General features: G+C 39.5%; 1 protein-coding gene across 6 annotated transcripts in view; it reads right to left on the bottom strand.

Moving 5' to 3' along the window:
- FRMD3 (FERM domain containing 3) overlaps nucleotides 1–25,371 on the bottom strand; it is a 136,458-nt gene that overhangs the window by 3,461 nt on the left and 107,626 nt on the right. For all 6 annotated transcript variants that reach the window (XM_062640675.1, XM_062640692.1, XM_062640722.1 and 3 more), the window contains 5 exons: nucleotides 23,382–23,445; nucleotides 22,487–22,575; nucleotides 19,234–19,308; nucleotides 17,160–17,228; nucleotides 14,360–14,481 (listed from right to left, as the gene is read on the bottom strand). In XM_062640675.1, the coding sequence (XP_062496659.1) occupies nucleotides 14,360–14,481; nucleotides 17,160–17,228; nucleotides 19,234–19,308; nucleotides 22,487–22,575; nucleotides 23,382–23,445 (419 nt within the window). The remainder of the gene's footprint in view (nucleotides 1–14,359; nucleotides 14,482–17,159; nucleotides 17,229–19,233; nucleotides 19,309–22,486; nucleotides 22,576–23,381; nucleotides 23,446–25,371) is intronic.

The raw sequence follows: 25,371 nt of genomic DNA, 5'->3' as shown, positions 1-25,371 counted from the left end.
CATTACAGAATATAATGCTCGAGAAGCGCTTCCCTACCCCCCTTCAGTAGAGCGCATTAACCACCAAAATTAACTTTTCCTTTTAAGTCTTCAAAATGGCCCCAACACATCTCTTGCTCTGTAATTTGCTTCTGGTTCTCTAAGAGATACACTGGCCCCACCTCCAGGTGTGGTTTCACATTCTGGCTAAATCAACCAAAAAGACCGTTTCTCCTCTGAATAAGCCACCTAGTAAAGCTAAACTTGGAAGACAACTGTTTTTCTTCATGGGTTAGTTCCCTGGTGGTTTTTCTTCCTGAAATGGGTTGACAGATGTTTTTGCAAATGCAGCACATTAGCAGGGAGTGCTCCTTTCACTGGGACTTAGCCAGCAGATCTGCATAGATAATTAAACCTTGTCATCAATAAAATGCAAATGTCTCCTTATTAGCTTAATTTGACTGGCCAGCTAAAAATCCCTTGCCTCAAGTATTCTGTCCTTTTCTATCACAGCCATTTTAGACATTCAACCTATTTCAGCATGAAACACATTTTGTGCTGGAATTTATTGCCTACACCAGTCTTTGCCATTAACAAACATATCTGCAACAGTCATCAAGAGGAGGATAGAAACTGATTGAAAGTAGATACAACAGTGTAGGACCACTAAGAGGTGAGAAGAGATTTGGGTGGATCTTTCTCCTGAGCATGGTGTAATAGCAGGTAATGCTGGATCATCAAACCATACTCTGAGTCGTTTGAGGATGCACTCATGCTATCTTAAAACATAAAAGCCAAAATTCTTAAACTCCAGAGCACAACATTAAGCATCTACACGTATCTTTAAATTTACAAGGACTACAATCTGATTATCAAATGTGCTTTTCACTTTCCCTTGAGTAAAAGGTAAGTTGATCCACTTGCTCAGGGCACTTCAATATGGATTAAAGGACCTAATTTTAACCACCCAAATTTGAGAATCCTGGCTGTAGGCTTATCTATACCTGCTTAGATGCAAGGTCAGTAACATATCTTCATCATGTTTCTCATCATAAAGAGGACAGCTGCAGCTATTGCAGAGAAAGGTCACCCCAATTTATGATTCTTGAGCCTCCTCTCCTTCTCCAGAGTAAATTCAAACATGCATAAAATACATAGTGAACATAAATAAGAAACATCACATTAACTTTCATTAAAACTGTATTTTTCTCAAGTAACTGGCAAACTTTTAACTTTGTGATTAACCTGTAGACAGAAGGCAAGAGAGGAACCCTTTCAGATCAGGGGTTTTAAAAATGAAATGTGTCAAAGTTCCAAAGCATACATTAACTTTATAGTCCCCTACGTAGTTTGAGCAGATAATAAGAATTTTCAACTTATGTTTTGTTAAAACATATTAAATCAAAGTAATTGCATTTTACATCAGCCATACACAAGTATAAATAAATAATGTTTTAATTTAAAAAACTGAAAACAGAACGGGCACTAACTGCTGATGCACGCTCATCTGATATTAAAATATATATATTATATATAATTTTTATATATATATATATACAAAGCTGTTCTTTTCATTTTTTCCTATGTGCTATAGCAGCACAACATTTCTAAGTGAATTATGGAGGAAACAATTAGATATTAACCCTAGTCAATGTAAGTCCACAGCAAAGTTCCAGTCATGTTGCAATATACAGATAAGTGTGTTTTGAAAGGACATGAGTGTATCTTCATTATGGAACATATAATTTACGATGCTTATGCAGGCATATGAATATCACATTAAAGCACCAAAATTCAAATCACTCTGCAGTACAATAAATATTCCAGTGATCCAAATTTAAGAAAGGAACAAGTTTTTCAGATTATTTACTTTTTGGACAGCCTTCAAGGAAGTCAGCTATCTGAAGCAATACAACCAGGTTGAAACAAAATGAAAAGATCCCCAATATCTTCCAATGAAAAAAGAGAACATAAAAGCTAAAGCAAGTCAAAAGCCAATGTCCTTTTATTACTCTACAACACTGGTGCAAATCCTTTACTCCTATCCATACATAACAATTATTTTGCTACCACCCTTGTAGGAATAATGTTTAATCTTTTAGGCTATATTTTGAAATGCCTACTATTTCTTTAGTAATAATTAAAATTTGTATTGTGTTTAGATTTAAAGCACAATGACTTGAGTATTAAATTATATTTAATCAAGAAGAACTTTGTTTCATTCTTCATTTTATATTTTTACAGGCGCTTACATTCCACAGGTCAGAATCTTTTAACACGTATTATCGGAATATCAAATAAACAAGCTCAATTTTATTTCTTACATTATACACCCCTAGCAAAAATTTGCTACACTTTTCTGGCAACTGGTCAAAATTTACAGAGACAGACAGTTTTCATTATGCTAGCCAAAACTCAGTACTTCCTTTCCACCAAGTACTGGGATTGCTCCAAACTTCTAACTTGCCACAGCAGATAGGAACATGAACAGCTTAATAAAACATGACTTTACAGCGTTCATCTGCTGCGAACATGAATGTGCAAGAGGTCTGACATAAAGACTGTCAGCTGCTAGTGTTTCTAAAGATGCCAAAACCAGCAGCTGAGGATTAGCTGGATGAAGGGCAGCCCCAGCTCCACCATTCTTGAGAAGATTCAGTTGCTGGAAATACAGCCCCCAGAAAAATGTATTCTCTGCTTATTTAAAAATTCAGTTCACATGCTGTCTGGTGGCCAGATATACTGCATACAGCTTTACTGTATTGCAAACTCAACTACACACCTGTAAAGGCTTTGTATAGTGGAGAAAGGAACAAGAGCGAGCATTTCCTTCTCTTAAAAAGAGATCTGAAAAAAATAGACATGGTCTAAAAAGAGCAGTGCTTGGAATACTTCATGCACATGTGTAAACTGTGTATGCAGTGGCCAGCCAACTGCAATTAGGACAGTTCCTTCCCATCCCTTTTACTACTTCCTCTAGAAATACTGTGTATTAATTCGCTTATTTTCAACGTGGATAAAACTTGTGCTATGAACAGAGTGATCTTTCAGAGGGGAGAGGGTGACTTTCTCACATGAGCAAAGTGCTCACATGCCACAAAGAAGATGTAGGAAAGAGAAACAGAATCTAGAATTGCAGTAGACTCCAATATTACCCTTCACAGGATCTATATCAAAACAGAATCTACGTCACAGTCAGATGTGTAGCCCTCAGAAGTAGGAGGCCATAGTTCTGTACCTTACTCACATCCTGTACCCACATGTCCTGGGTTCAGCAGTAGCAGTCATTTTTCTCCTTGGTAGCTGGTGCAGTGCTGTGTTTTAAGTTTCAGCCTGGGAACAGAGCTGATAACAATGATGTTTTGGTTTGGCCAAGGACTTTGTGAGCCTCATGCTCTGCCAGGGAGGAGGGGAAGCCGGAAGGAAGCAGAGACAGGACACCTGACTCAAGCTAGCCAAAGAGGTATCCCATACCACAGCACATCATGCCCAGGATGTAACTGGGAGTGCCCCGGAAGGGCTGGGAGACTGCAGGGTTGGAGGAGGTATGGGTCGGTGCTTGGTCGGGTTGGGGGGCGTGAGTTATCAGTCGGCTGGTGCTGAGGTGTTGTATTCTCTTCCCTTGTTATTTCTGCTATCATTATTATTACTGGTGGTAGCAGTAGTGATTTGTGTTATACCTTAGTTACTAAACTGTTCTTATCTCAACCCGTGGGAGTTGCATTCTTTTGATTCTCCTCTCCATCCCTCCGGGAGTAGGGGGAGGAAAAGAAGGGGGGGGGGGGGGAAGTGAGTGAACGAGTTGCCTGACTGGGTTTAAACCATGACGCCACAGAAGACACCTGTTCTAGCTTTGCAAGGAGAATAAATTAATGACAGTTTATAGTAACTCCTTTTTAGGTAGTAGCCTGGCTTTCGACCTGGCCCTTCCCATTTGTTTTACAAGAACTTCTAGAAGGGGGCAAAGTCCTGTCACAGCTGCCAGCTCACATCTGTTGCTAACAATGTGACTCTGTGATGTTAGAAATTGCCCCCCAACAGCATTCAGCTAATGTCACAGCTAGTGCAGCCATTAGTACAGCTAGTACAGCCATTAGGATGCCACCCCACTTTTAACACCCTGCAAAGTGCACCTAACTCCTGGATGCTCAGGAGTCTGTGTCTAGCCTCCCTCTGACCTGGAAAAAGCCCACCCCAGTATTGCTGACCTCCTTCCAGAACTAGGATTAAGCAGTGAAAAGGCTGAAGAGAGTAACAGGAAGAGAATTGAGTGTCATGGCAGCAGGAATGAGAAGGCAAGGTACATCTGTCAACAGCTCAGAGAAATCAGAGGAGCTGATGAAGGGACTGCAGCGAGTCAGTGTCTAGCACCAGGCCAAAGAGAGCAAGGCCGAAAATAACTGGGCATTGATGTGAAAGCTTGGCACCAAAGGAAAGGACAAGCTGGTCATTTCAGCATCTCCACTCATCTTGGGGTGAGCCCTCCCAGTGCAAGTCAGCATTGTTCTGAAGTGGTAGCAACCACAACAGGGCTTTCCCAAGGAGTTATGCTCCCTGCTGTGAGTTTTGCACAAGCTAACTTCAGCCCTTAGGTTTCATATCATATCATGCTGATATACAGGCTTAATGCACATGTACACCAAAAGGAGTAACATCCTACAAACAGTACTACAAAATCAAGAGTTTTAAGAATCAATGTAGCCCCAATTCACAAATCTGCTACTAGACTGGTGTCATCTTAGAATCATAGAATCACCTGTGTCGGAAAAGGTCTTTAAGATTATCAAGACCAACCCTAACCCCAGGACTGCCAAGTATCTATTGTATCTATTTGGAGCAAACATTTAACCTCAGAGGTGTAAGAATACAAAATATGTAAATACTAATGCTTTTTCAATATTGTTCTCTATTTTTCAATCAAGGGAATTACTTTCTAGTAAACAATATAGTTTTCATGAAGCAAAAGCAAACAGGAGCTGCTGCTGCTAAGAGGTAAATCACTGCAAGAAACAGGTACTCCTATAGCTACTGTGCTTACTGTTTTCTGATTTTCAGGAGCCAAAAGTCTGAGAATATTCTGGTCTCTGCCACATTCTCAGTTAATTCTTCTGTAAATACTCGTTTCTAAAATGAAGATTCAATACAAAGGCATAGTTTTGTATAGGTGCATGGAAACTGAAATCTGTCAACCACATATGCAAAAACACCAAAACTAAACAGTACCACAGAAAGCATGGAGAAACAGTTTTTGAAATGTCTTAATACTGTAAGGAAACAGAGACATACAGATTGAGAGAGGGACCAATCCATCTTTGGCAAAGTGATTCGGTATAAAAACAAGGAAAAAAAAAAACAAAACCACAAACCAACTTTGTTTTGGTTGCTATCCAAAGCAATATTGAATATTTTTGCTCCTTGGGTTGCACACTATTATATCTAGTGAAAAACAGATCCAGATTAGACTCCTTTCCCCACTGCACCCCAGTACTATTATTCAGGATATTAAATTATTCAGTCTCCAGAAAAATAAAACCAACAAAGTTATGACCTGCAACCCACTCAGCTGCAGTAAAACACTTAACTGTATCCACTACTGTGTTCAGCTGACATTCAAAAGATGCTACCAACCTATCTGCTAATTTAAGAACTATTTAGTTTTGACAGAAATTATCACAGTTTCAAAGTATTTCTCCACCTTAGTCCAAGAAAACTACAAGGGCAAAATTTGAGTCACTCATTTTTCAGCAATTAACAAAAAAATCCACAATTTACAAGATACTTTAATAAATGTCATTTAAGTTTTGTCTCATTCATTCCCCATTTGCAACTCTGCTCCTGTCAGTAATTCGTCCTTATTCTCTGCTGTACTTGATGTAACATTGTCATTTGCAGGATAGTTCCTTTCCAAGAGACCATTATTGGCATAAAAGATATGAGAGGAGAGAGGGGAGAAAGGTTTGAGTAAAATAAACGTAAATTTACCAGCCCTTCTGGCTGTGATCTTGGAGCCATGCCGCAGTAATCGAATGCACACTTCCTTGTTGCAGTGGTTAACCATCCGCAAATGAATGCTTCTCTTGGTTTGGATTTTTACAAGACATTTCACCATTTTGACTATCAATTCCTCTTCTCAAAGTCTTCTAAAGGCTCTGCCCATACCAGCTCTGACCTTTCACTGGGTTCCCACTGAGTTTTAAGAGACTAACACAAGTCAGTCTCAATGAATCAAATGACAGGGTTCTAACACAGCCAACAAAAATATCCCAGCGGGGAACAGAATGAGAGGTTATTTTTAAACACTTCCAAATGCCTCATAACATACAATACAAATTTCCACAGCATCCATCTCAGTTAGCAGTTGCTAGCATAACAGCTGAACCACGGACACAAGCATAAAAATATCCAAGGCATCAAAACATAGCACCATGAAACAAAAGGCCAGTATTTAGGATCTGTTTTTCAAAGCACAAAATGACACTGTGGCCATTATTTTTCTAAAAAGCTTCAATTTAGCTACTGATGTCAGTTCCCCACTGCTGCCTGGAAAATAATCACATAAAACACATAGATTCAAAAGGAAAAATCCTATGCTGTGCTTACAAACCTTAGTCACAAGGAAACCAGTAAGATGAAACCTAAAATCAAAGCTGATCTGCCTGTGTATGAACAAAAGAAGGAAATTCCTAAGTCTGGGAAAAATGTGTCTCTGCATATGTGCTCCAGTTCCCACTTGTGGACAACTATGAGACACATTTTGTATACACCAGAAAGAAGTGATCTTCAGAAGGCTGGGCACCTTCCCTGTCACAGTTCTGCAGAGATATGCAGGCTCCTAAAAAAGGCATGACGCACATAAACTGGCTGATAGCTTGCTCCAGCTGGAATCTGGAATACAACCACGTGCACAGATTCAAATTGTCCTAGTGGGAAAGGAACTTTTACTGGCCCCACTGAAACCACAGAAAAGAGATAAACTGGAAGGAGTGAGCATGTGGGGAGCCAGTCTCTCACTTCCCAGAATCCCTGCCTTTAATATTCATGACGTGTGCCATCTGAGAGTTCATTATATGACATCCTTGTTTCCTCTGCACCATAAAATCAATGATGTGCAATATGACTATGTGGGAAAAAAAGGGGGCAGGGGAGAGAGTCCTGAAAAAGATGTATTTTACATAAAGAGATTTCTCTCATGATAAACATCTGCTTCAACGGAGCTTTGGGAAGAGTCTTTACAGTGGTTCCTCTGCCCTGCCTAGCCCCCAGAATATGAAATTGCAGTAGTGCTCCTTTTTACACATTCCCCTGCAGGGAGAACTCTCCTCTTCTTCCTTTCCTTCTCTGCAAGCACTCTCAGGAAAGATCAAGGGCCCCTTTGCTTCCTATCTCCATTTTGTCACCGCTTCAAAAGTAAGATTCTGTCTGCTTTTCTCATCTTCATTCTCACAACTGTTTTAACAGCCAAAAGAGAATTATTAAAATCTCACTTAAAAGTATTGAATATTCACTTTTTACACAGTTACAAGAACTGGAAAGCACCAATTCTTACAAAAGCCTAACTACCACCATGTTCAATATGCAAAAGACAGTCTAATCAAGGACAGAAGTGTCACCTGGACAAGGCTGTGAATGATTTCCAACAGGAGGACATTCATGTTGATAAATAAACATTTATCATTCACGTTTCATGTGACCATGATCACGCAAAACAGAAATGACTGTGAGATGTCAAGTCACTGCCCACAAAGCATGCATACAACTGAGATCTGTGTTGAAACCTTGCAGCCCTCTGTTGCTACCAATAACTCTCAGCAAGTAAGGCACAGGCTTTATCTCCTGAGAGAAAGAAGAGTGCATGATTTGACATTAGCAGCATATTCTGGGTAATGGTTTGAAGATGTTTTTCCGCAAAGATTTGCAAGACAAGAAGCCTGCTTCTCTCCTCCACTGCTGCCCAGAACATTCTGTGTGAAGAAGAGAGCCAGCAAGGCAAAGTTTCCTCTCAGTAGCTAATTGGTTTTCCAGCTCTTATCACTCTCCCCCTTCCTAATTTGCTACTTTATATAATACACAGCTGATAACTCCTAGTGGTAACTGTGGCAGAGAGACCATTGCCATTTGTGAGAAGGTAGAAAACAGCAGATGCCTAGGTAGCGCCTGTTAAAACCAGGTAGTATGGTTTATGAAAGCAAAACCAGTCTCCTCCCAAAACCAGAAAGCTAAAACTGAAAAACACTCCTCAAAAGTAGCATCTTTCCATCACAAAGAGAAAAATTCTGTTCAAGAATAACAATTTCAATGTATTTGTGAAAAGGAGGTAAATCACCTCTCCAGATTTTAGAGGTATCTTATTAAGGTGATGGGGGCAACGTTATTTAGTTTGCGACAAAAGTAGTGATCTAATTTTGTAGACGCACGCCATGGTAAACACCTAGAAATCTGAGAATTTGTAACTAAGCTACAAAGGAAAGCTGGGAGAGCTATTTGTTGTCAGCACTAGTATTGTTATCTTGAAGCAAAAGGTTTGTGTGTTAAAAAAGTTGTTTTCAGACGTTGTAGGGCTCAATTATATGGTTTGAGACTGTAAATCCAAGTTTGTTGAATACAGACATGGGGATGCACCCAGTGATGTTAAAACCTCCTGAGGCCAGAGTCCCAAAAGCTTGCACTACAAAGTGTGCAGTAGCGAGACCAGATTTCATTCCATAAATGGAATAATGATCCATAAATGGGAGAATGATCTTAACATTTTAAACTACCAAAAACTAGTAGAAAATTACATTACATTCAACCTGTCCTACAGATGCTCACTTTGGCCTCTACTAAATTTAATGGAATATTAACAGAATATTAGAACAAATTATTTATCTCTACACACCAGAGAAATCTAAAAATGGAGCTGGTATTTTATTTAGAAAAGCCACTAAAAAATCTGATGAACTCCTACATTTACAGTGTTTGTTGTTATACACCCCCCCACCCCCTATGTACAATCAGCTAACAGGAGTATTGCTGCTGCTAATTTCACAGGGAAAAACTATTTGATGCTACATGATTGTCCTGGTTTCAGCAGTAGCAGTCATTTTTCCCCTTCTTGGTAGCTGGTGTAGTGCAGTGTTTTGACTTTCAGCTCGGGAACAGAGCTGATAACAAGGATGTTTTGGTTTGGCCAAGGACTTTGTGAGCCTCATGCTCTGCCAGGGAGGAGGGGAAGCCAGGAGGAAGCAGAGACAGGACACCTGACCCAAACTGACCAAAGAGGTATTCCATACCACAGCACGTCATGCCCAGGATGCAACTGGGAGTTAGCCAGAAGGGCTGAGGGACTGCAGGGTTGGAGGAGGTATCGGTCAGAGCTTGGTCGGGTTGGGGGGAGCGAATTATCGATCGGCTGGTGATGAGATGATGTATTCTCTTCCCTTGTATTTCCTTTATCATTATTATCATTGGTGGTAGCAGTAGTGATTTGTGTTATACCTTAGTTACTAAACTGTTCTTATCTCAACCCGTGGGAGTTGCATTCTTTTCGATTCTCCTCTCCGTCCCTCCGGGAGTAGGGGGAGCGAAAGAAGAGGGGGAGTGAGTGAACGAGTTCCCTGACTGGGTTTAAACCACGACAATGATACAAGATGTTTCATGACTTTCTCTAATGTATTAAGATAAACTGTCTCATATATAGCAGGTGTGATTTAAAAAATATGATTGTTGACAAGCTGTGTATTAGTTCTAACCAGAGACACAGTCAGGGCTAAACAATTTTCTTTTTCCAATAAAAATTAAGTGCAACAACACTGAGCTGTGCCCAGGGAAAACAGTGAAATTGATTACCTGTAATACTCTCCTTGCTCTACAGACATGACATGTGAACAGGTACTTAACATTATTATTTTGCTATTTTTTTTTAATATTTGTTCATATTATTATTCTTACATGGCAAATTTTTCATGTGTTGTTGCCTCAGCTATACACATAAAAGATCCATATGCCTCTACTCTACAACCAAAGCTTACACAGGTGAGAAGTCACACACAGACACACATCTAGTCTGGTAGTAGCTGCTGTGTGTTCATCCCCATACATGCTTCTAAGATGCAACAAAGACTCTACAGTGTAAATGAAATGTCATTCATGCCAATTAATTGTTGTTAATGCAATATTTCTTACATTTGAGTGACACACAAAAATAAGTTCACTAAAGGATAAGAGCTCTTTGTACACAACTCAGATGCACAAGCATACAATTTCATAAGAAAAACAAATTCTTAAAAGATCAATGAGGACATCAATTTTCTTTTTTCTCAGATACAGTACAAGGTAGATCAATTAATAGAACTACTGAAGCATGCTACTTTCCCTTTGGTTGCTCCAAAGGCAAAAGTCAGTGTTACCAGGAAAATAATTCATGTATGAAACCTGAGCCCACAGGTTTAGTAACTTGAGTTTCCATCACTTTGTTAAACCCACATTAATATCAGGTGACTCAAGAGGTGTGGTTTTGCCTTTTTTTTACTTATTTTTTTTTTTTAGTTGGACTATTCAAATACCTGAAGCCCTAATAGTATCTGGTGCTGGAAAATCCAGACAATGATCTACCACCTGCAAAACAACTGCCAAGTGATCAGAACAGGCAGTAATCTGCCTCACCAAATTAGATGGTGAAAGAAGGCAGCCATACAATTCTTACACCAATACAAAAAAAAAAATACAATGCTTTCAACTGCATATGGAATACAACCATGCAAAGGACCTAACAGGACCAACTGGAAGGATCTAATTTTGCCATCTGTGACAAAGATGAATTTTGCAATCACACTTGTGTGATTAAAACTTCTTTAGGTAGGTGCCTCCTGAAGAATAACTTTTAGGTTCAAAATCTAGAAATGACCTTCCCAACCACACCTGACAATGACCCATGTAAAATCTAATTCTCAGAATAACCTCCTACACACGACAGTACTTTTATGATTGCATCTTTACAATACCATGACTCTTTCTTCTGGAGACAGAATGGACATTAGTGCAAAACAAAAGTCAGTAACAAGCAGTGTGAGAGCCTGAAGAATCTTAAGCTGTAGCAACAAAGGACTGAGAGATGACCTACAAAACCTAAAGCACAAGGACTTGAGACTAGTTGAGACTAGTTTTTTAATTTGATAAAATATGTATTTGCTGATGGCCAATCTCTTAGGTAAGTTAAGTTACATAACTATAATTTAAAACAGGAATAGAAGCACATGGAGGTAAGAATACCAATTCAAATCTGGGAGCTTAAATTAGTAACTGAACACCTGTATACGGCCTCTAAGTGCAGACTGAAGATTTACCTCTTGAAAAACAAGACATCAATAGACAAACTCAGGATATTTATGCTTGCCATTCTAATAAAAAATAAAATGCCATTACTTGTTTTCAAATCCTCTTATGTAAGTGTCAAATGCTAAAGTAACTATTACTGTGATATCACAGGCATTTAAAATCTTTCTTCCCACAAACAATGGTCATTTATGAGCGTACCCTTTCTTACATGTCTGCAAAACCACTGGACAATTTGTGCTTTTTTGTAGAATAGCTTCACTTCAGCATGATAGCCATAGTAGATTTATAAAACAGAATTTCATATGAGCTCCACCTGCTTTTATTTTCCATCTGAAAGGATTATCCTAAGGAGAACAAGGCAGGCTGAAGATGCTAAAACACCCCTTCAGACTCTGCCATTGCCATCTTTTTATGGCTTTGTCCCCTAGCAACTGGCAAGTAATTGGCACAAAATCATGTGACAGTTTTTGTTAGTTGAGTTTCATACCACTCAGGTTCAGCCAACTCAGAGTTCATCTCTCCAGAAGTTTCAGGAAGAAGAAGTATTTACTCAAGACACTGAGGCCACCATGGTTTTGGCCATATATTTTGCTCATAACACATAAAGACAATTTAAAATTAAGAACAAGTAAGTATTACTCAGTTAAAAGACAAAGCTGTGCATTCTCCTGAGTCTGCCTAAGGTATGCATATCTGATAGTACCATTATAGCTAGCCCTGCTAATATGTTGCTTGGGCCCACCGACACAGCACAGTGCAGCATCCTATGAAGGTCTTGGCCACATGAGCAGCCGGAACACTGGTATACAAGCAGCAGCACCTTGCAGAAATATCAGCATTGGTCCTGGAAGCTGCATTAGCCAACCCACACAGTGAAGGGAAACCTGACATAGGTAGGGCTACACCATACTCTCAATAGTATTGGCAGGCCTTCTATCTCAGGCCCAGACATTTAGAGAGATGCCAAGGATCTTCATGTGTAGCACACTAAAAACAGTTTCCCAACGCAGTTCAGTCAGGCCCAGGGCTAGCTGCCTCCTTTCTCCCTACTCCTGTTCTTGTCTTTGGCCTTGCCCAAGACTTTGCCTGATTTTCTTTGGTAAGCCACTTAGAGGTCGAGCCAGGAGTAGTGGGACATGGTACAGTTAGGAGTTTGGGGGGGGGGGGGGTGGGTGTTTGGTTAGTTGGTATTTTTCATTGGTTTGTTTCGGTTTTTTTTTCCTTTTAACTCCTCCCAGTTCCCTCTGAGGTGATCAGTGCTAGTGCAAGGGCGAAGACAGGAATCACAGAAGTGGATTGACTGCACGTGAGGAAGAGAGCTAGCATCAGTGTCAGAGAGCTGTGAGATCAGTTCACACTGCAATTTGGTAATATAGCCAAGTTCACTACAGGAAAATACTGTAAGAGAGCTAAATACTGTTAATGTGGCAGCTGGTAGTATTTAACTATGCCACGAGGATGATCAGGGGACTGGAGCACCTCCTGTATGAAGACAGGCTGAGGAAGTTGGGGCTGTTCAGCCTGGAGAAGAGAAGGCTGCGTGGAAACCTCATAGCAGCCTTCCAGTATCTGAAGGGGGCCTATAGGGATGCTGGGGAGGGACTCTTCGTTAAAGACTGTAGTGACAGGACAAGGGGTAACGGGTTAAAACTTAAACAGGGGAAGTTTAGGTTGGATATAAGAAGGAAATTCTTTCCTGTTAGGGTGGTGAGGCACTGGAATAGGTTGCCCAGGGAGGTTGTGAATGCTCCATCCCTGGCAGTGCTCAAGACCAGGTTGGACGAGGCCTTGGGTGATATGATTTAGTGTGAGGTGTCCCTGCCCACAGCAGGGGGGTTGGAACTAGATGATTTTAAGGTCTTTTCCAACCCTAACGATTCTATGATTCTATGATTCTATTACATTCTACAGGAAACCCATCAGCAAATGTTTCTGTTAAATTGTAGTAGTAATAACAATTTTAAAAGAAACATGACTTTCAAACTTATGTAATACACATTTGAAACCACACTCTCTGCTGAGCATATAGCAACAAGTCAGCAGTTTCCAAAAATGAGTATCATTGCTTACAGCTCTAAGTGTGGCAGAGCAGTCTTACAAGCAGCAAGCTGTTGTTACTCTGAGGTCGTAGCAACTGCCTAGCAGAAACACAGTGTTGGTATTTTGCTGCCAGAAAGCAAATTATCAGATACAGGTATTTCACAGCAGAGGAAAACAAGTAATTGTTAAAATTTACTGCATGTTATGCAGCTCCTACTAGTAATTACACAGACAAGCTAACTACGTAACTAGATAATTCACCCTGTTCTTACTACATTCAGTGTTGAAACTCAAGTAAGAACACTGCTGTTAGGTTTTGTTTGGTTGGCTTCCTTTTTTCATTAGGAAGAATGCAGTTTTCCTCATTTAAGATGGCTAAGATACTCATATCATTCTTTGTAATGGCTGGATCTCAAAAAGATAGGTGTTGAATGGGATTTTTAGAATATCAAGGAATAGACAAATACATGGAAAACCTTGTTCTACAAAATATATTCAAGCTGATCTTCCAATAACATCCCTTTTGTCAACGACATTAAGTTAGCAGAGAATCTTTCCTTCATGACATTCAAATAACATCCCTTTTTGTCAATGGAATTAAATTAGCAGAGGGTTTTTCGTAACATTAGAACAGAAAGAATCTAAAAGTAAAGGGAAGCAAGAAAAACAACGCACCTACCAGTAAACTGCCAATTTTTACTCCTGAGTAACTACAGTTAGTATTTAGTAAAATGGTGCTATGCTGAGATTACTTACTTCCTGCTAAGCTCCTTTCACCTGATAATCTAAAAAAAGATTCTAAAACTGAAAGCTTAACAGCAGTAACTTTCCCCACAATGTATCTTGCATGAGGCTCGCTCCTTAAGCTAGTGATCATTTCTCAGTATGATGTACAGAGGTTTAATAGTGGACTTCTAATAAAAATTACTAGAAATTTTCCATATCCCTGAGCCAGTAACATACCTTTTTCCATATTTTTTATAACAAATACTGGTAGTGTTTGGCATGAATCAGGTAAGTGACTCACCTTCATCTAAAGGAGCCTCTTCCTCCTCACAGGGAGAAGGAAGGAGAGGTTGTAGAGGTTCCATGTTGATTATGAGTTGCTTGTTCCAGGAGGGAGAGCTGTGACTCTGGGTAATGCTGGTTCTAAAAGAATGAGGGAAACAGCATCAGCTTATTCGCAAGGAAGCAAATGAAGTCCAATATGTGTCATCTTAGAATCATTTTGCATAAATTACACTAGGCCTTGAGCTACCATAACAAGCTTTGCACGCTGAACACTGCTTTAAACCATGTTATGCTGAACTCTCAGCAGATATAAATCTTTCAATATCTGAAGTGTAAGAAAGTTTTGTGCTGGTTTACTTCCTTTTACACAGCCTGACTCCTCTTTATCTTGCATGTTGCTCCTCTCCACGCTGCACAGTACACATCAGCATTCGGCTTCAAGGTGAAGGCAGAAAGAGTACAAAACGTTTTCCTCATGTTGTTGCACTGCCTCCAGGAATGATCCCCCAGGGAGGATCTGTTATGGTTTGAGCACTGCATACTAAAGACTAAAGCAGGAACAACTATCTTCACTGTCTATCTCTTAACACATAGACAGTGTTCTCATTCTCACTCACCCTAGACACTCTCATTCTCACCCACCCTAGACACTGTCTCTGCGCCATGCCTCCAGGTGCTCAGGCTTGTTTTCTTTCTTATCTTAGTTGGTTTTAACAGGCTTTCCTGGTAGCAGGTGTTGAACTTTCTCAGGGAAATTTGAGGAATGCTGTTGATTCACTTCAGTCATGAGGGTCATTAGACTAAAATCACATTACTGAAAATGTAAAATAGTTCTTTAGAATAAGTTATCTAAGACTTACATGATACAGGCCTGAAGCAAGAGTCCTGCAATGAATCTGAACCATTACATTGTAACATAATTTACTTTTGATAGCAGCAAAGATGAAAGGGAAGAGGATTTGACTTGACTTCAAATGTACATACATACAGTGCCGAAGTTTCACAAAATGCATTTCAAGTTTGCACAGTCTCAAAATTACACATAGATTAACAAACTCAACAAGTACCTATGCAAGTGAAAAGAAGGGACTGTGTGTTGCTGAAGGTTTAAGTAAACCTGGGATGCATGTCCTACTCTAGGTCACATTACATGTCATTAATTATTCTGTGGGGATAAACAAGCTTTCTTTCTCAATTGCCATTATTCCTTGCTTATTAACATATGCCCAAAGCTACTTATGTCCACTTTCACATTCTGTAAGCAGTCTCTAATAACTATTTAGTTTAAATTTTCACTATCCAAAGAAGTTTTTCAGATTACTGTAACTACACGTATTCCAACTCAACGGTACCTTCAAGAACTTGTTACGCAACCCCTCGATCTTTGTGCTTGCTGCAAAGAGCTAAAAAACTAGCCCAAAATAGAAGCTGTGCTATGGAGCACACACAGGGCTCCTACTCCATATGCTCCTACTCCGTATTTATTTACCAAGATCCCTCCTTCAGGCATGGTCTGGAAGCAAAATATTAAATCATTCAGTGTGTATTTTTCCGAAGAACTTGCCACTGCATTAACGCTGCATGACTACAAACTCCAAATCTTTAGTCTGTAGTGCTTTCAGTGTAATAGCCAATCATGAAGACACTGAGCAGTAACCTCCTCACAACTGCGTGTTTCTTTCTCAATGCAGCCATGATACCACTGAATTGAACTTTATATAGAAATAATTTATATATATATATATACTAAAATATATATATTTACCTTCAGTCATATCATCTCGATGTTTTGCATCTGTAAAACTACCATTTCCCACCCCAAAATTTTCTTTCATAGAGTAACTTATTTCTAAAGCCTGCTTTTTTTTAGCTGAATATTTTCTATGCTTTTTGATGACTTGTGCAAGGACAAGCTATTTACCATGCAAAGACAAGCTATTTACCTCTGTCTCCCTTTTCAAAACCCATACTATAAGAACACTTGAAATCATTAGATTTTTTCTTAGTCTTTCTAAGAAACTGAACTTAGAGCTACCATAATATTGTAAATACAAGCATTTTAAGAAGGTTAGTCATTAAAAATATATATTATTATTTATGGATGTTAAATCCATACATCACTGCTCTACAAACTCATTTGCCCTCTGATCTGTTTCTTCACATACAAAACCCATACATCACTGCTCTACAAACTCATCTGCTCTCTGATCTGTTTCTTCACATACACTAAGAGTTTTAAATAATATGTTCAAAACAGTTTAAATACTGAAACAAAAGTAAAATATAAGATAAAAAATAATTTTACATTAAAATCTTTTCTTATCCTATGGAAAACAGAAACCCTACAAAAATAGACAATAAGCTATTTCCTTATGTGAATAATTTTTTTCATTTAAAATACATTTGTGTGCCCAAGTAATCTACCTCCCCATGCCTCCAGGAAAGAACTTCTTGATTTTCAATTAGACTGTTATGAAAAACTATCAAATACACTTTTAAACATGCCCATATACATACAAAGAATCTTTCAAAACCAGGCAAGATCTACGAATGAAATAAGAACATACATTTCTGTCATGATCATGTAATAAGATTATACTTATAACCCAGATAATAATCTAAGCTACTTATCTAACTGACTGATTAAACCCAGCTTCATGTATAGCTTCACACATATTTCCCAAGTCTTTCATACCTCACTGTGGAAGCTCAGAATGACAGACATTACACCTCACAGTAAAGGAAAGAAAATTTCCTTGAAGAGAACAATAATTCTCCTTAGTCCTTAAACTTTAATTTCAAATGTGAAGACATACCTGTGAACTTCAGGAGGTTCCCTTTGGATTTTAGAGCTTGCCTCCACAACCTCTTTGGCTACTTTTCCGCTGCATTAAAACATGAAATATTCAAGGAAATGCAAAGCACTATACATACATGAACAATTAATTTACATTCAAAAGTGGACAAGTGAAAAAAAAAAAATCGCATGTAGTGAAAATACAATGTTGCGGATTAAAAATACTGCTGACCACTTGTCTCCAAAGCTACTAAAAAGAAGCAACCTTTTGTAGTAGCGCACTAGGTGTGATTGGACTGACCCACTAGTGCTCCCCTGGTCCATAACTGCCCAGTTACAGGGGTCATACAATCTCTGACCAGGCCACACATCCTTGTTTTTATAGAAACTCCATCAAAATGGAGCCCTATTCTGGTGACACTGATCTTTGACAAGAGTCTGCACAAAGCCTCCAGTTTATTTACTAAGTGATGCTAAAGAGGTAACAGCAAATCTTTCGAATCCTGACTTAGAATATAGAATCATAGAATAGTCAGGGTTAGAAAGGACCTTGGGCTCATCAAGTTCCAACCCCCCTGCCATGGGAAGGGACACCTCACACTAGACCATACCACCCAGTGTTCTGTCCAACCTGGACTTGAACACCGCCAGGGATGGAGCATTCACAACTTCCCTGGGCAACCCATTCCAGTGCCTCACCACCCTCACAGGAAAGAACTCCTTCCTTATATCCAATCTAAACTTCCCCTGTTTAAGTTTTAACCTTTTACCCCTTATCCTATCACTACAGTCCCTAATGAAGAGCCCCTCCCTGGCATCCCTATAGGCCCCCTTCAGATACTGCAAGGTTGCTATGAGGTCGCCACACAGCCTTCTCTTCTCCAGGATGAACAGTCCCAACTTTCTCAGCCTGTTTTCATATGGGACATGCTCCAGTCCCCTGATCATCCTCGTGGTCCTCCTCTGGACTTGTTCCAACAGTTCCATGTCCTTTTTATGTTGAGGACACCAGAACTGCACACAATACTCCAGGTGAGGTCTCAAGAGAGCAGAGTAGAGGGGCAGGATCACCTCCTTCGACCTGCTGGTCACGCTCCTTTTGATGCAGCCCAGGGTACGGTTGGCTTTCTGGGCTGCAAGCACACTGAAGCCAGCTCATGTTCATTTTCTCATTGACCAACACCCCCAAGTCCTTCTCCGCAGGGCTGTTCTGAATCTCTTCTCTGCCCAACCTGTAGCTCTGCCTGGGATTGCTCTGACCCAGGTGTAGGACCTTGCACTTGGCACGGTTAAACTTCGTAAGGTTGGCATCAGCCCACCTCACAAGAATGTCAAGGTCCCTCTGGATGGCATTCCTTCCCTCCAGTCTACCGAACTGTCGTGGTTTAAACCCAGCCAGGTAATTCGTTCGCTCACTTTCCCCCCCTTTTCTTGCCCTCCCCCTGCTCTCGGAGGGACGGAGAGGAAAATCGAAAAGAATGCAACTCCCACGGGTTGAGATAAGAACAGTTTAGTAACTAAGGTAGAACACAAATCACTACTGCTACCACCAATGATAATAATGATAAAGGAAATAACAAGGGAAGAGAATACATCATCTCACCACCAGCCGACCGATAACTCGCCCCCCCAGCCCGACCAAGCTCTGACCGATACCTCCTCCAACCCTGCAGACTCCCAGCCCTTCCGGCTAACTCCCAGTCACATCCTGGGCATGACGTGCTGTGGTATGGAATACCTCTTTGGTCAGTTTGGGTCAGGTGTCCTGTCTCTGCTTCCTCCTGGCTCCCCCTCCTCCCTGGCAGAGCATGAGGCTCACAAAGTCCTTGGCCAAACCAAAACATCACTTGTTATCAGCTCTGTTCCTGAGCTGAAAGTCAAAACACTGCACTGCACCAGCTACCAAGAAGGGGAAAAATGACTGCTACTGCTGAACCCAGGACACAACCAAACCAAAATATTAGGTATGAATGTGGATTAGGTATGAATGGATCCTCAAGAAGGAAAAGCATTTTATTTGCCATGAATAATTACGGACATTTTCTCTTAGTTTCTGCAGCAGTTCGCCATGAAAAAGAAAAGCAAACACCTACCTGTATCGAAATCTACTGCCTTTAAAAAATATCTTGCTGCTGGACATGGTCTTGATTTGACTGGATTTTGCATACCTTGAGGAAAAATAACATACCACATTTTCAGCACAGAAGGAACCTCATAAGCAGAACTGAACAAGGCAAACTACAAGCTTTGTTACTTTTATAACACAAAGTAATATTCAATAATTGAGCTTTCCAACTTTTTTTAAGCCTTTATACAAATTAAAACATAAAGCACACATATAATAATTCAGAGAGCACAGAACCACTGAATGTAAACCAAGTGATTACCTGGATAAGAAAGCAAGAAAATTAAATGCAGACATTTGCTGTGTCTCTAAGGATTTTTATTCACAGGATGAAGGAATGACTGTGGTAAGCCCCTAGGACAAGTTTGCCCTAACACCACCTTGTTTATGGGAAGATAAGGCTATTTCCACTTTCGCACTAGTAAAATAAACACCTAATAAAGAAGTGGTAATGCTTCTCTCCCAAAGTAGTTGCATTTCTCCATACAGTCAACTTCTTAGCAGCCTGTATCGTATGCTACTGCTCCTCTGTAATCATGAAGTACAGAGCTACCTTTTATCACAGTCTTTTATCACAAGGATCATGAAAGAGTACCTCAGACACACCATCTCTTGATGTTCTCTGCGTTCAAAGTGGCAAATTGATTTTATATGGAATCTCTTATTCCCAGATATCTACTTGAAAATAAAGCAACAGTCAACCCTGAGCCTGTATTGAGACAGGACTTAAAGTTCTGCTTTTCAAGACATGCAAGGTGATGATGACCTTATTTTAAATTCCACATCTCAAGCTCTTCTAAGCAGACGAGAGGACCAAATCTAATTAAGGTAAAGAGTCATTATCATGAATTACTTACACAACCTGGCTATGACTGTTGTGATCTTGTTAGAATACTTTTTCGTCCTGTACAGAACATAAGATTTATCTAATGCTGTTATATTACTAACAGTCCACACTATACAGCTCATTTTCTCTAAAACGTATGAAAACTTTTGCTGTTTCAAGAGTAGTCTCCTAAGCCTGTATTTACAGATTGCTTTGGCTTCAGTATCTTGTTTGGAGGATTGTTGTTATTTTTCTGCAGTCCACATATTAACCATTACTATTTTCCAATCTATCAGCCAGATTCCTCCCAATTGAATATCACTACTAATCTTCATTTTAGTAAAGCAGTTCTCTTTTGAGACCCACCAAAATTGAAAGAGGCAAGCATAATTTAAAACTACCTTGCTAAAGAAATAACCCCACAGTAATGCCATGAAGACATTTGGAAAGTAGAAAAAAAAGCCATGAGAGAAGCAGCCCAGCAGAACGAAAGATAAAAGAAGGAAGGGAGGAGGTGCTCCAGGAGGTAAAGCAGGGATTCCCCTGCAGCCTGTGGTGCAGACCATGGTGAGGCAGTCTGTGCCCTACATCCCATGGAAAACCAGGCCAGAGCAGACATCCACGCTTCAGCCCATGGAGGACCCTGCACTACAACAGGTAGATAAGCACTGGGGGAAGCTGCAGCCTGCAGAGAATCCAAACAGGAGCTGGCTCTTGGCAAGAGATGTGGTCTATGGAGAGAAGCATGGAATGCAGATGGTTTATCCTGAAGGACTGCAGCCCATGGAAAAGACCAGTGCTGGAGCAGTTCCTGAAGGAGCAGGGGAAAAGTGTGAGGAAGAAGGAGAAGCAGAGAAAAACTGATATGAACTAACTGCAGTCCCCATTCCCTGTCTCCCTGCACTGCTCAGGGTAAGGAGAACATGGAAGACTCAGAACTGAAGGAGTGAAGTTGAGCCTGGGGAGAAACAGAACAGTGTTCTTAGGTTTGTCTTTACTGACATTTTAAAATAAAGTAAGAAGGTGAGAAACAAATGAAATTAACCTTCCCCAAGTCAAGTTTGTTTTGCCAGTGACAATAATAGCTAAGCAGTCTTTCTGTCTGTATTCCAACCCATGAGCTGCATGTGCATCTGGCACCTATTCAAGGTCAAAACCCACCACAACCATGTGACCAAAATCCAAACAGTTAATATTACAACCATTTAGCAATAAGACTAGAGAGATGATATTCCTGAGTCTTCCTCAGCACTAATTTCTTTCCTTTAGGTGGTGGGAATTGTTTCCTATTCCCCCCATTCATTTCTACTAACATAAAATAAAACTGCTTAAACACCACACACTATTTTCCTATTTACATGTACTTCCAACAGAAAACACTCCCTGATAATATTTTTATTCAGTCACAAACACAGTAGGTATTAAAACAGAATTAAGAGCTTTATTTTGCCAGCTCACATTTCCTGTTTCTTCACTGAACATACCAATTGAATGGTTTATATTGATATATTATTTTATCAGTGTTGAAACAAAAGAAGGAATCTTTTAAAAAATGATATCCATGTTAGAAGACACATTCTTCCTACTTAGTTATTATTTAGTCTTACAGCAGCCCTCTGGCATTGATATGCTCCAACACAGAAATGGTTATTTTTATAAAATATGCAAGATGCTGTAAAGAAAGACTAACTGAGAAGAATGAAAGCTACATGCCTAAAGGGGATCATCAATAAACAGATCTAACAAAGTCAGTGAAGGGCAGAAAGAGCTTTTTAATCAGGAATTATTTTCAAGTTCCTTTTTAGGGAATAGACACTCCTTTTTTTCTTGCTTATTTATAGACTTAATAAAAGAAAAAAAAAAAGAGATGGCTGGCATCTTTCAAAAGGTATCCAAGAACACTTTCTTTCCTAAATCAGTTTGTTTTTTTTTTATTTTGAATCAACTCTTACTAAATCTTAGAGAGTGGAAGAACATTACCTGGTGGCAGGATAGCCCAGAGAATCAAGCATAGCAGATTTCTTCCTCCATTCTAATTTCTCCATTCTAGTTCTAAACTATGATTCTAAAGGTATTCAACAGCAGGGGTAAGTTAACAACTATGTTCCCAGACACAACTGCAGTACTGTGTCCATCCCATGACACACTACAGAAAGCAAAAACAGTGTGCTGGGAAAAGTGTAATGATTCACCACCAAAACTCTCCTGCCTCATGCAGATTGTAAACACTTTATAATACTGGCTTGAAATGAAATAATATTCTCCATTAACTTGCATATTTCTTTTTGTATTTTGAATTCTGCTAATGAAATGGAACATCTCGCATTGAACAGTCTTCTACTCACATGCACATTTTTTTACTTTCATTACAGGAAATTACTTCAGGTTTACATACTTGTAAAAAGCCTGGTTCTCCACCCCACATTTCCAAAGATGCTTGCAGGCTGCTGGTGTAGAGGTATGGAATGACAGCACAGTCTTTTTCTAAATGCAAGGAAAAGAAGGCAAACAAAAGTAATGAAAGCACTGAATTCTCAAAAATTTAAGAATCTGTACCTGACAGCATCACCATGAACCAGACACACAGAAGGCCAAGCTTTCCTGTGTAGCCTCAATATGTGGTTCATCCACACAAATACAACTCATACACAGCTGATAATTACACTGCCTAGGCAATTGTTTTAGAAATAAAAGAAACCACATAAACAGCCCCTGATATCTCTGGAATTACTGCCTTCCTCCATTTTCTGTTCCTCACCTAGATGGTATCTAAAGCCATAGTCTCGAGCTATCTCATTCTACCCTAGGGGAAGAACTGATTCTAGCATTCAGTAGCAAAAATCTTTACAATTCAAATGGCAACATAGAACTCTTATCTACCTAGGACAGACTCCAACCTCTTCAGCTGAGCAAGATTTGAGAAGATTATCATTATTAACCAAAAATACCTCACATTGATCCTGAATTTTCAACCATATACAGATATTGCTCATGTTTTAGAGTGGATACAGCTTAAGCGCTTTAAAGTCCATTAAAACCAGACTACACAGACAACCAAAACCATGAGCAATCAACACAGTACTGCATGAATGTTAAGTGATCAGTGTCTTAACTCTTTGCAAATTAGACATACTTTTGACAACAGCAATATTTACATTCACTCATCTCCTATATTTTTATGTACAACAGGAAGTACAATTATTGGTTGTTTAGATATTTTTTCATTGAAAAATGATGTTATGTCTTAGTTGATTCTAAATCAAATACAGAAGTTCTGTATTAAACCTGACCTCTTTCTGAGCTCCAAACACGTAAAAAGTCTTCCCTTCAAATTTCAGTTTATAGACATCACACCTAGAAAGAGAAAAATAATTTCAGTATAGGAAAAATAGATCAACAGGTAAGAAAAGCAACTTACATGCACGTTTCCCCAAATCCCGAGCCAAGTGTGTCAAATGACAAAAATCCTCAACATACCTTTAGCATAAAAGCATTTAATAGTCTAATTTTCTTTAGATTACAGAACATAAGCCCAGAGTATTTATTTTACATCTCTATGCATGTTTAAAGAATTAACTTTGACTCCTAGAAAATCAAGAGGAAATTAAAAGTAGGTAGAAGCTTATGTTTATGTTCTATATACTACACAGTTTGTAATTCCTCATATTTTAAAAATTTGGAAGTTCTAATGTAATTAAATTGAGGGAAAGACAATACTCTTATGTCTCTCCTTATTTATTTGTGGTTTCATATCACACATCTATCACAGATAGAATACACAGGAAGAAAAAGAAAGTGTTTGACAGCAGTTAATACTGGGGCCCTTGTGAGTTGCAAACCTGTGTCAAAACTTCATAGAATGGCTGAAAGCACCATTTACACACGCAATAGCAGTGCACTGCTATATGGAATATAAAGGTGATACAATGCCTCTGCTTAAAACATAGTGGAAATTTTTTCATAATCACAGCTAAAACAGAGACACTGTAGTTTCATAAACTTCTCTAAAGATTCTGGATGTCAGAGGTTTGAAACGGGAACAATTCTGGAAGCAAGGTCCACGCTATCCCTGAAACTTTGTAACAAGAGTTTAACATTAAATAACAACAAAAAATCATTCCAGTTGAGAAAGCTTTACCATTGAAAAGAAAATCTCAAATATTAATTTGAGCTAATTTCAGCTAATATCAAAGCAATACACCAGTATTACTGAAAGGACACATGATCCTTCAGTAACATGAAGAAACAAGTGCTGTGAAACTCATTTCCCACAGTATGATACATGCTTGGCAAATGCTATTCTCTCCTCCCTGAGCTGTAGACTAAAATTACAGTTATATTATCCTTATGCCAAAAGCACATACCATCAAAGCCCTGTGACTAAGGCTACCTGAAATTAACCCTAGGGAAACTGCAGCCCAAACCCAGAATCACAAATGGATGGTATTTGACAGACATATCTCCAGATGTCCACAGGGAACCGAATCATACAGACAGGACTGTATGATATGACACTGACTTTGTATCTCTGAGAATTTCAGGTTATCAACCATCAGGGAGGTTTCTATTGATACTCAGAAAATAGTCCAGTTCTACACAAAAAACCACCTCACTATTTCTTAACCTTCTGCCCATCTTCTTCAACAGGCTGGGAGCACTGAGGTAAAGCAGCCACATCTACGCAACTGGTGTTGGCATCTGTTTAGCAGCAAGGCTAAAGTGTGATTTATCAATGTGTAAGCATGCTTGTGCTCACTCTGCACCACACTGCTGAAGGCATAGCCAGCTGCTGTTACCTCACCTGCAGGAGGTTTGTGTTACCTCTCCCTCAAACATGACTGAAGCTACCCAGTTAAGTCACGTATCTTCCAGGAGCAGAAAATAAAGCAGAAAATTAAAAAAAAATAAAAAAAAATAAAATAAAGGGAAGGAGGAAAGGGGCAGGGGCAGGGAAAGAAAGGGAGGGGCAGGGAAGGGAAGGGAAGGGCAAGGGAAGGGCAAGGAAGGAAAGGGAAAGGGAAAGGGAAAGGGAAAGGGAAAGGGAAAGGGAAAGGAAAGGAAAGGAAAGGAAAGGAAAGGAAAGGAAAGGAAAGGAAAGGAAAGGAAAGGAAAGGAAAGGAAAGGAAAGGAAAGGAAAGGAAAGGAAAGGAAAGGAAAGGAAAGGAAAGGAAAGGAAAGGAAAGGAAAGGAAAGGAAAGGAAAGGAAAGGAAAGGAAAGGAAAGGAAAGGAAAGGACAATTGTGTAAATGTCCACTTCTTAAAAACAGAGGCTAGAAAATA

This window comes from Pezoporus occidentalis, unplaced genomic scaffold, assembly GCF_034315485.1.
Source record: "Pezoporus occidentalis ecotype Australia unplaced genomic scaffold, CSIRO_AGI_Poc_V1 ctg117, whole genome shotgun sequence".
In the NCBI taxonomy this organism is placed as follows: domain Eukaryota; kingdom Metazoa; phylum Chordata; class Aves; order Psittaciformes; family Psittacidae; genus Pezoporus; species Pezoporus occidentalis.
Note: the sequence above shows the minus strand (reverse complement) of the source record. Positions and strands in the feature narration are given on the sequence as shown.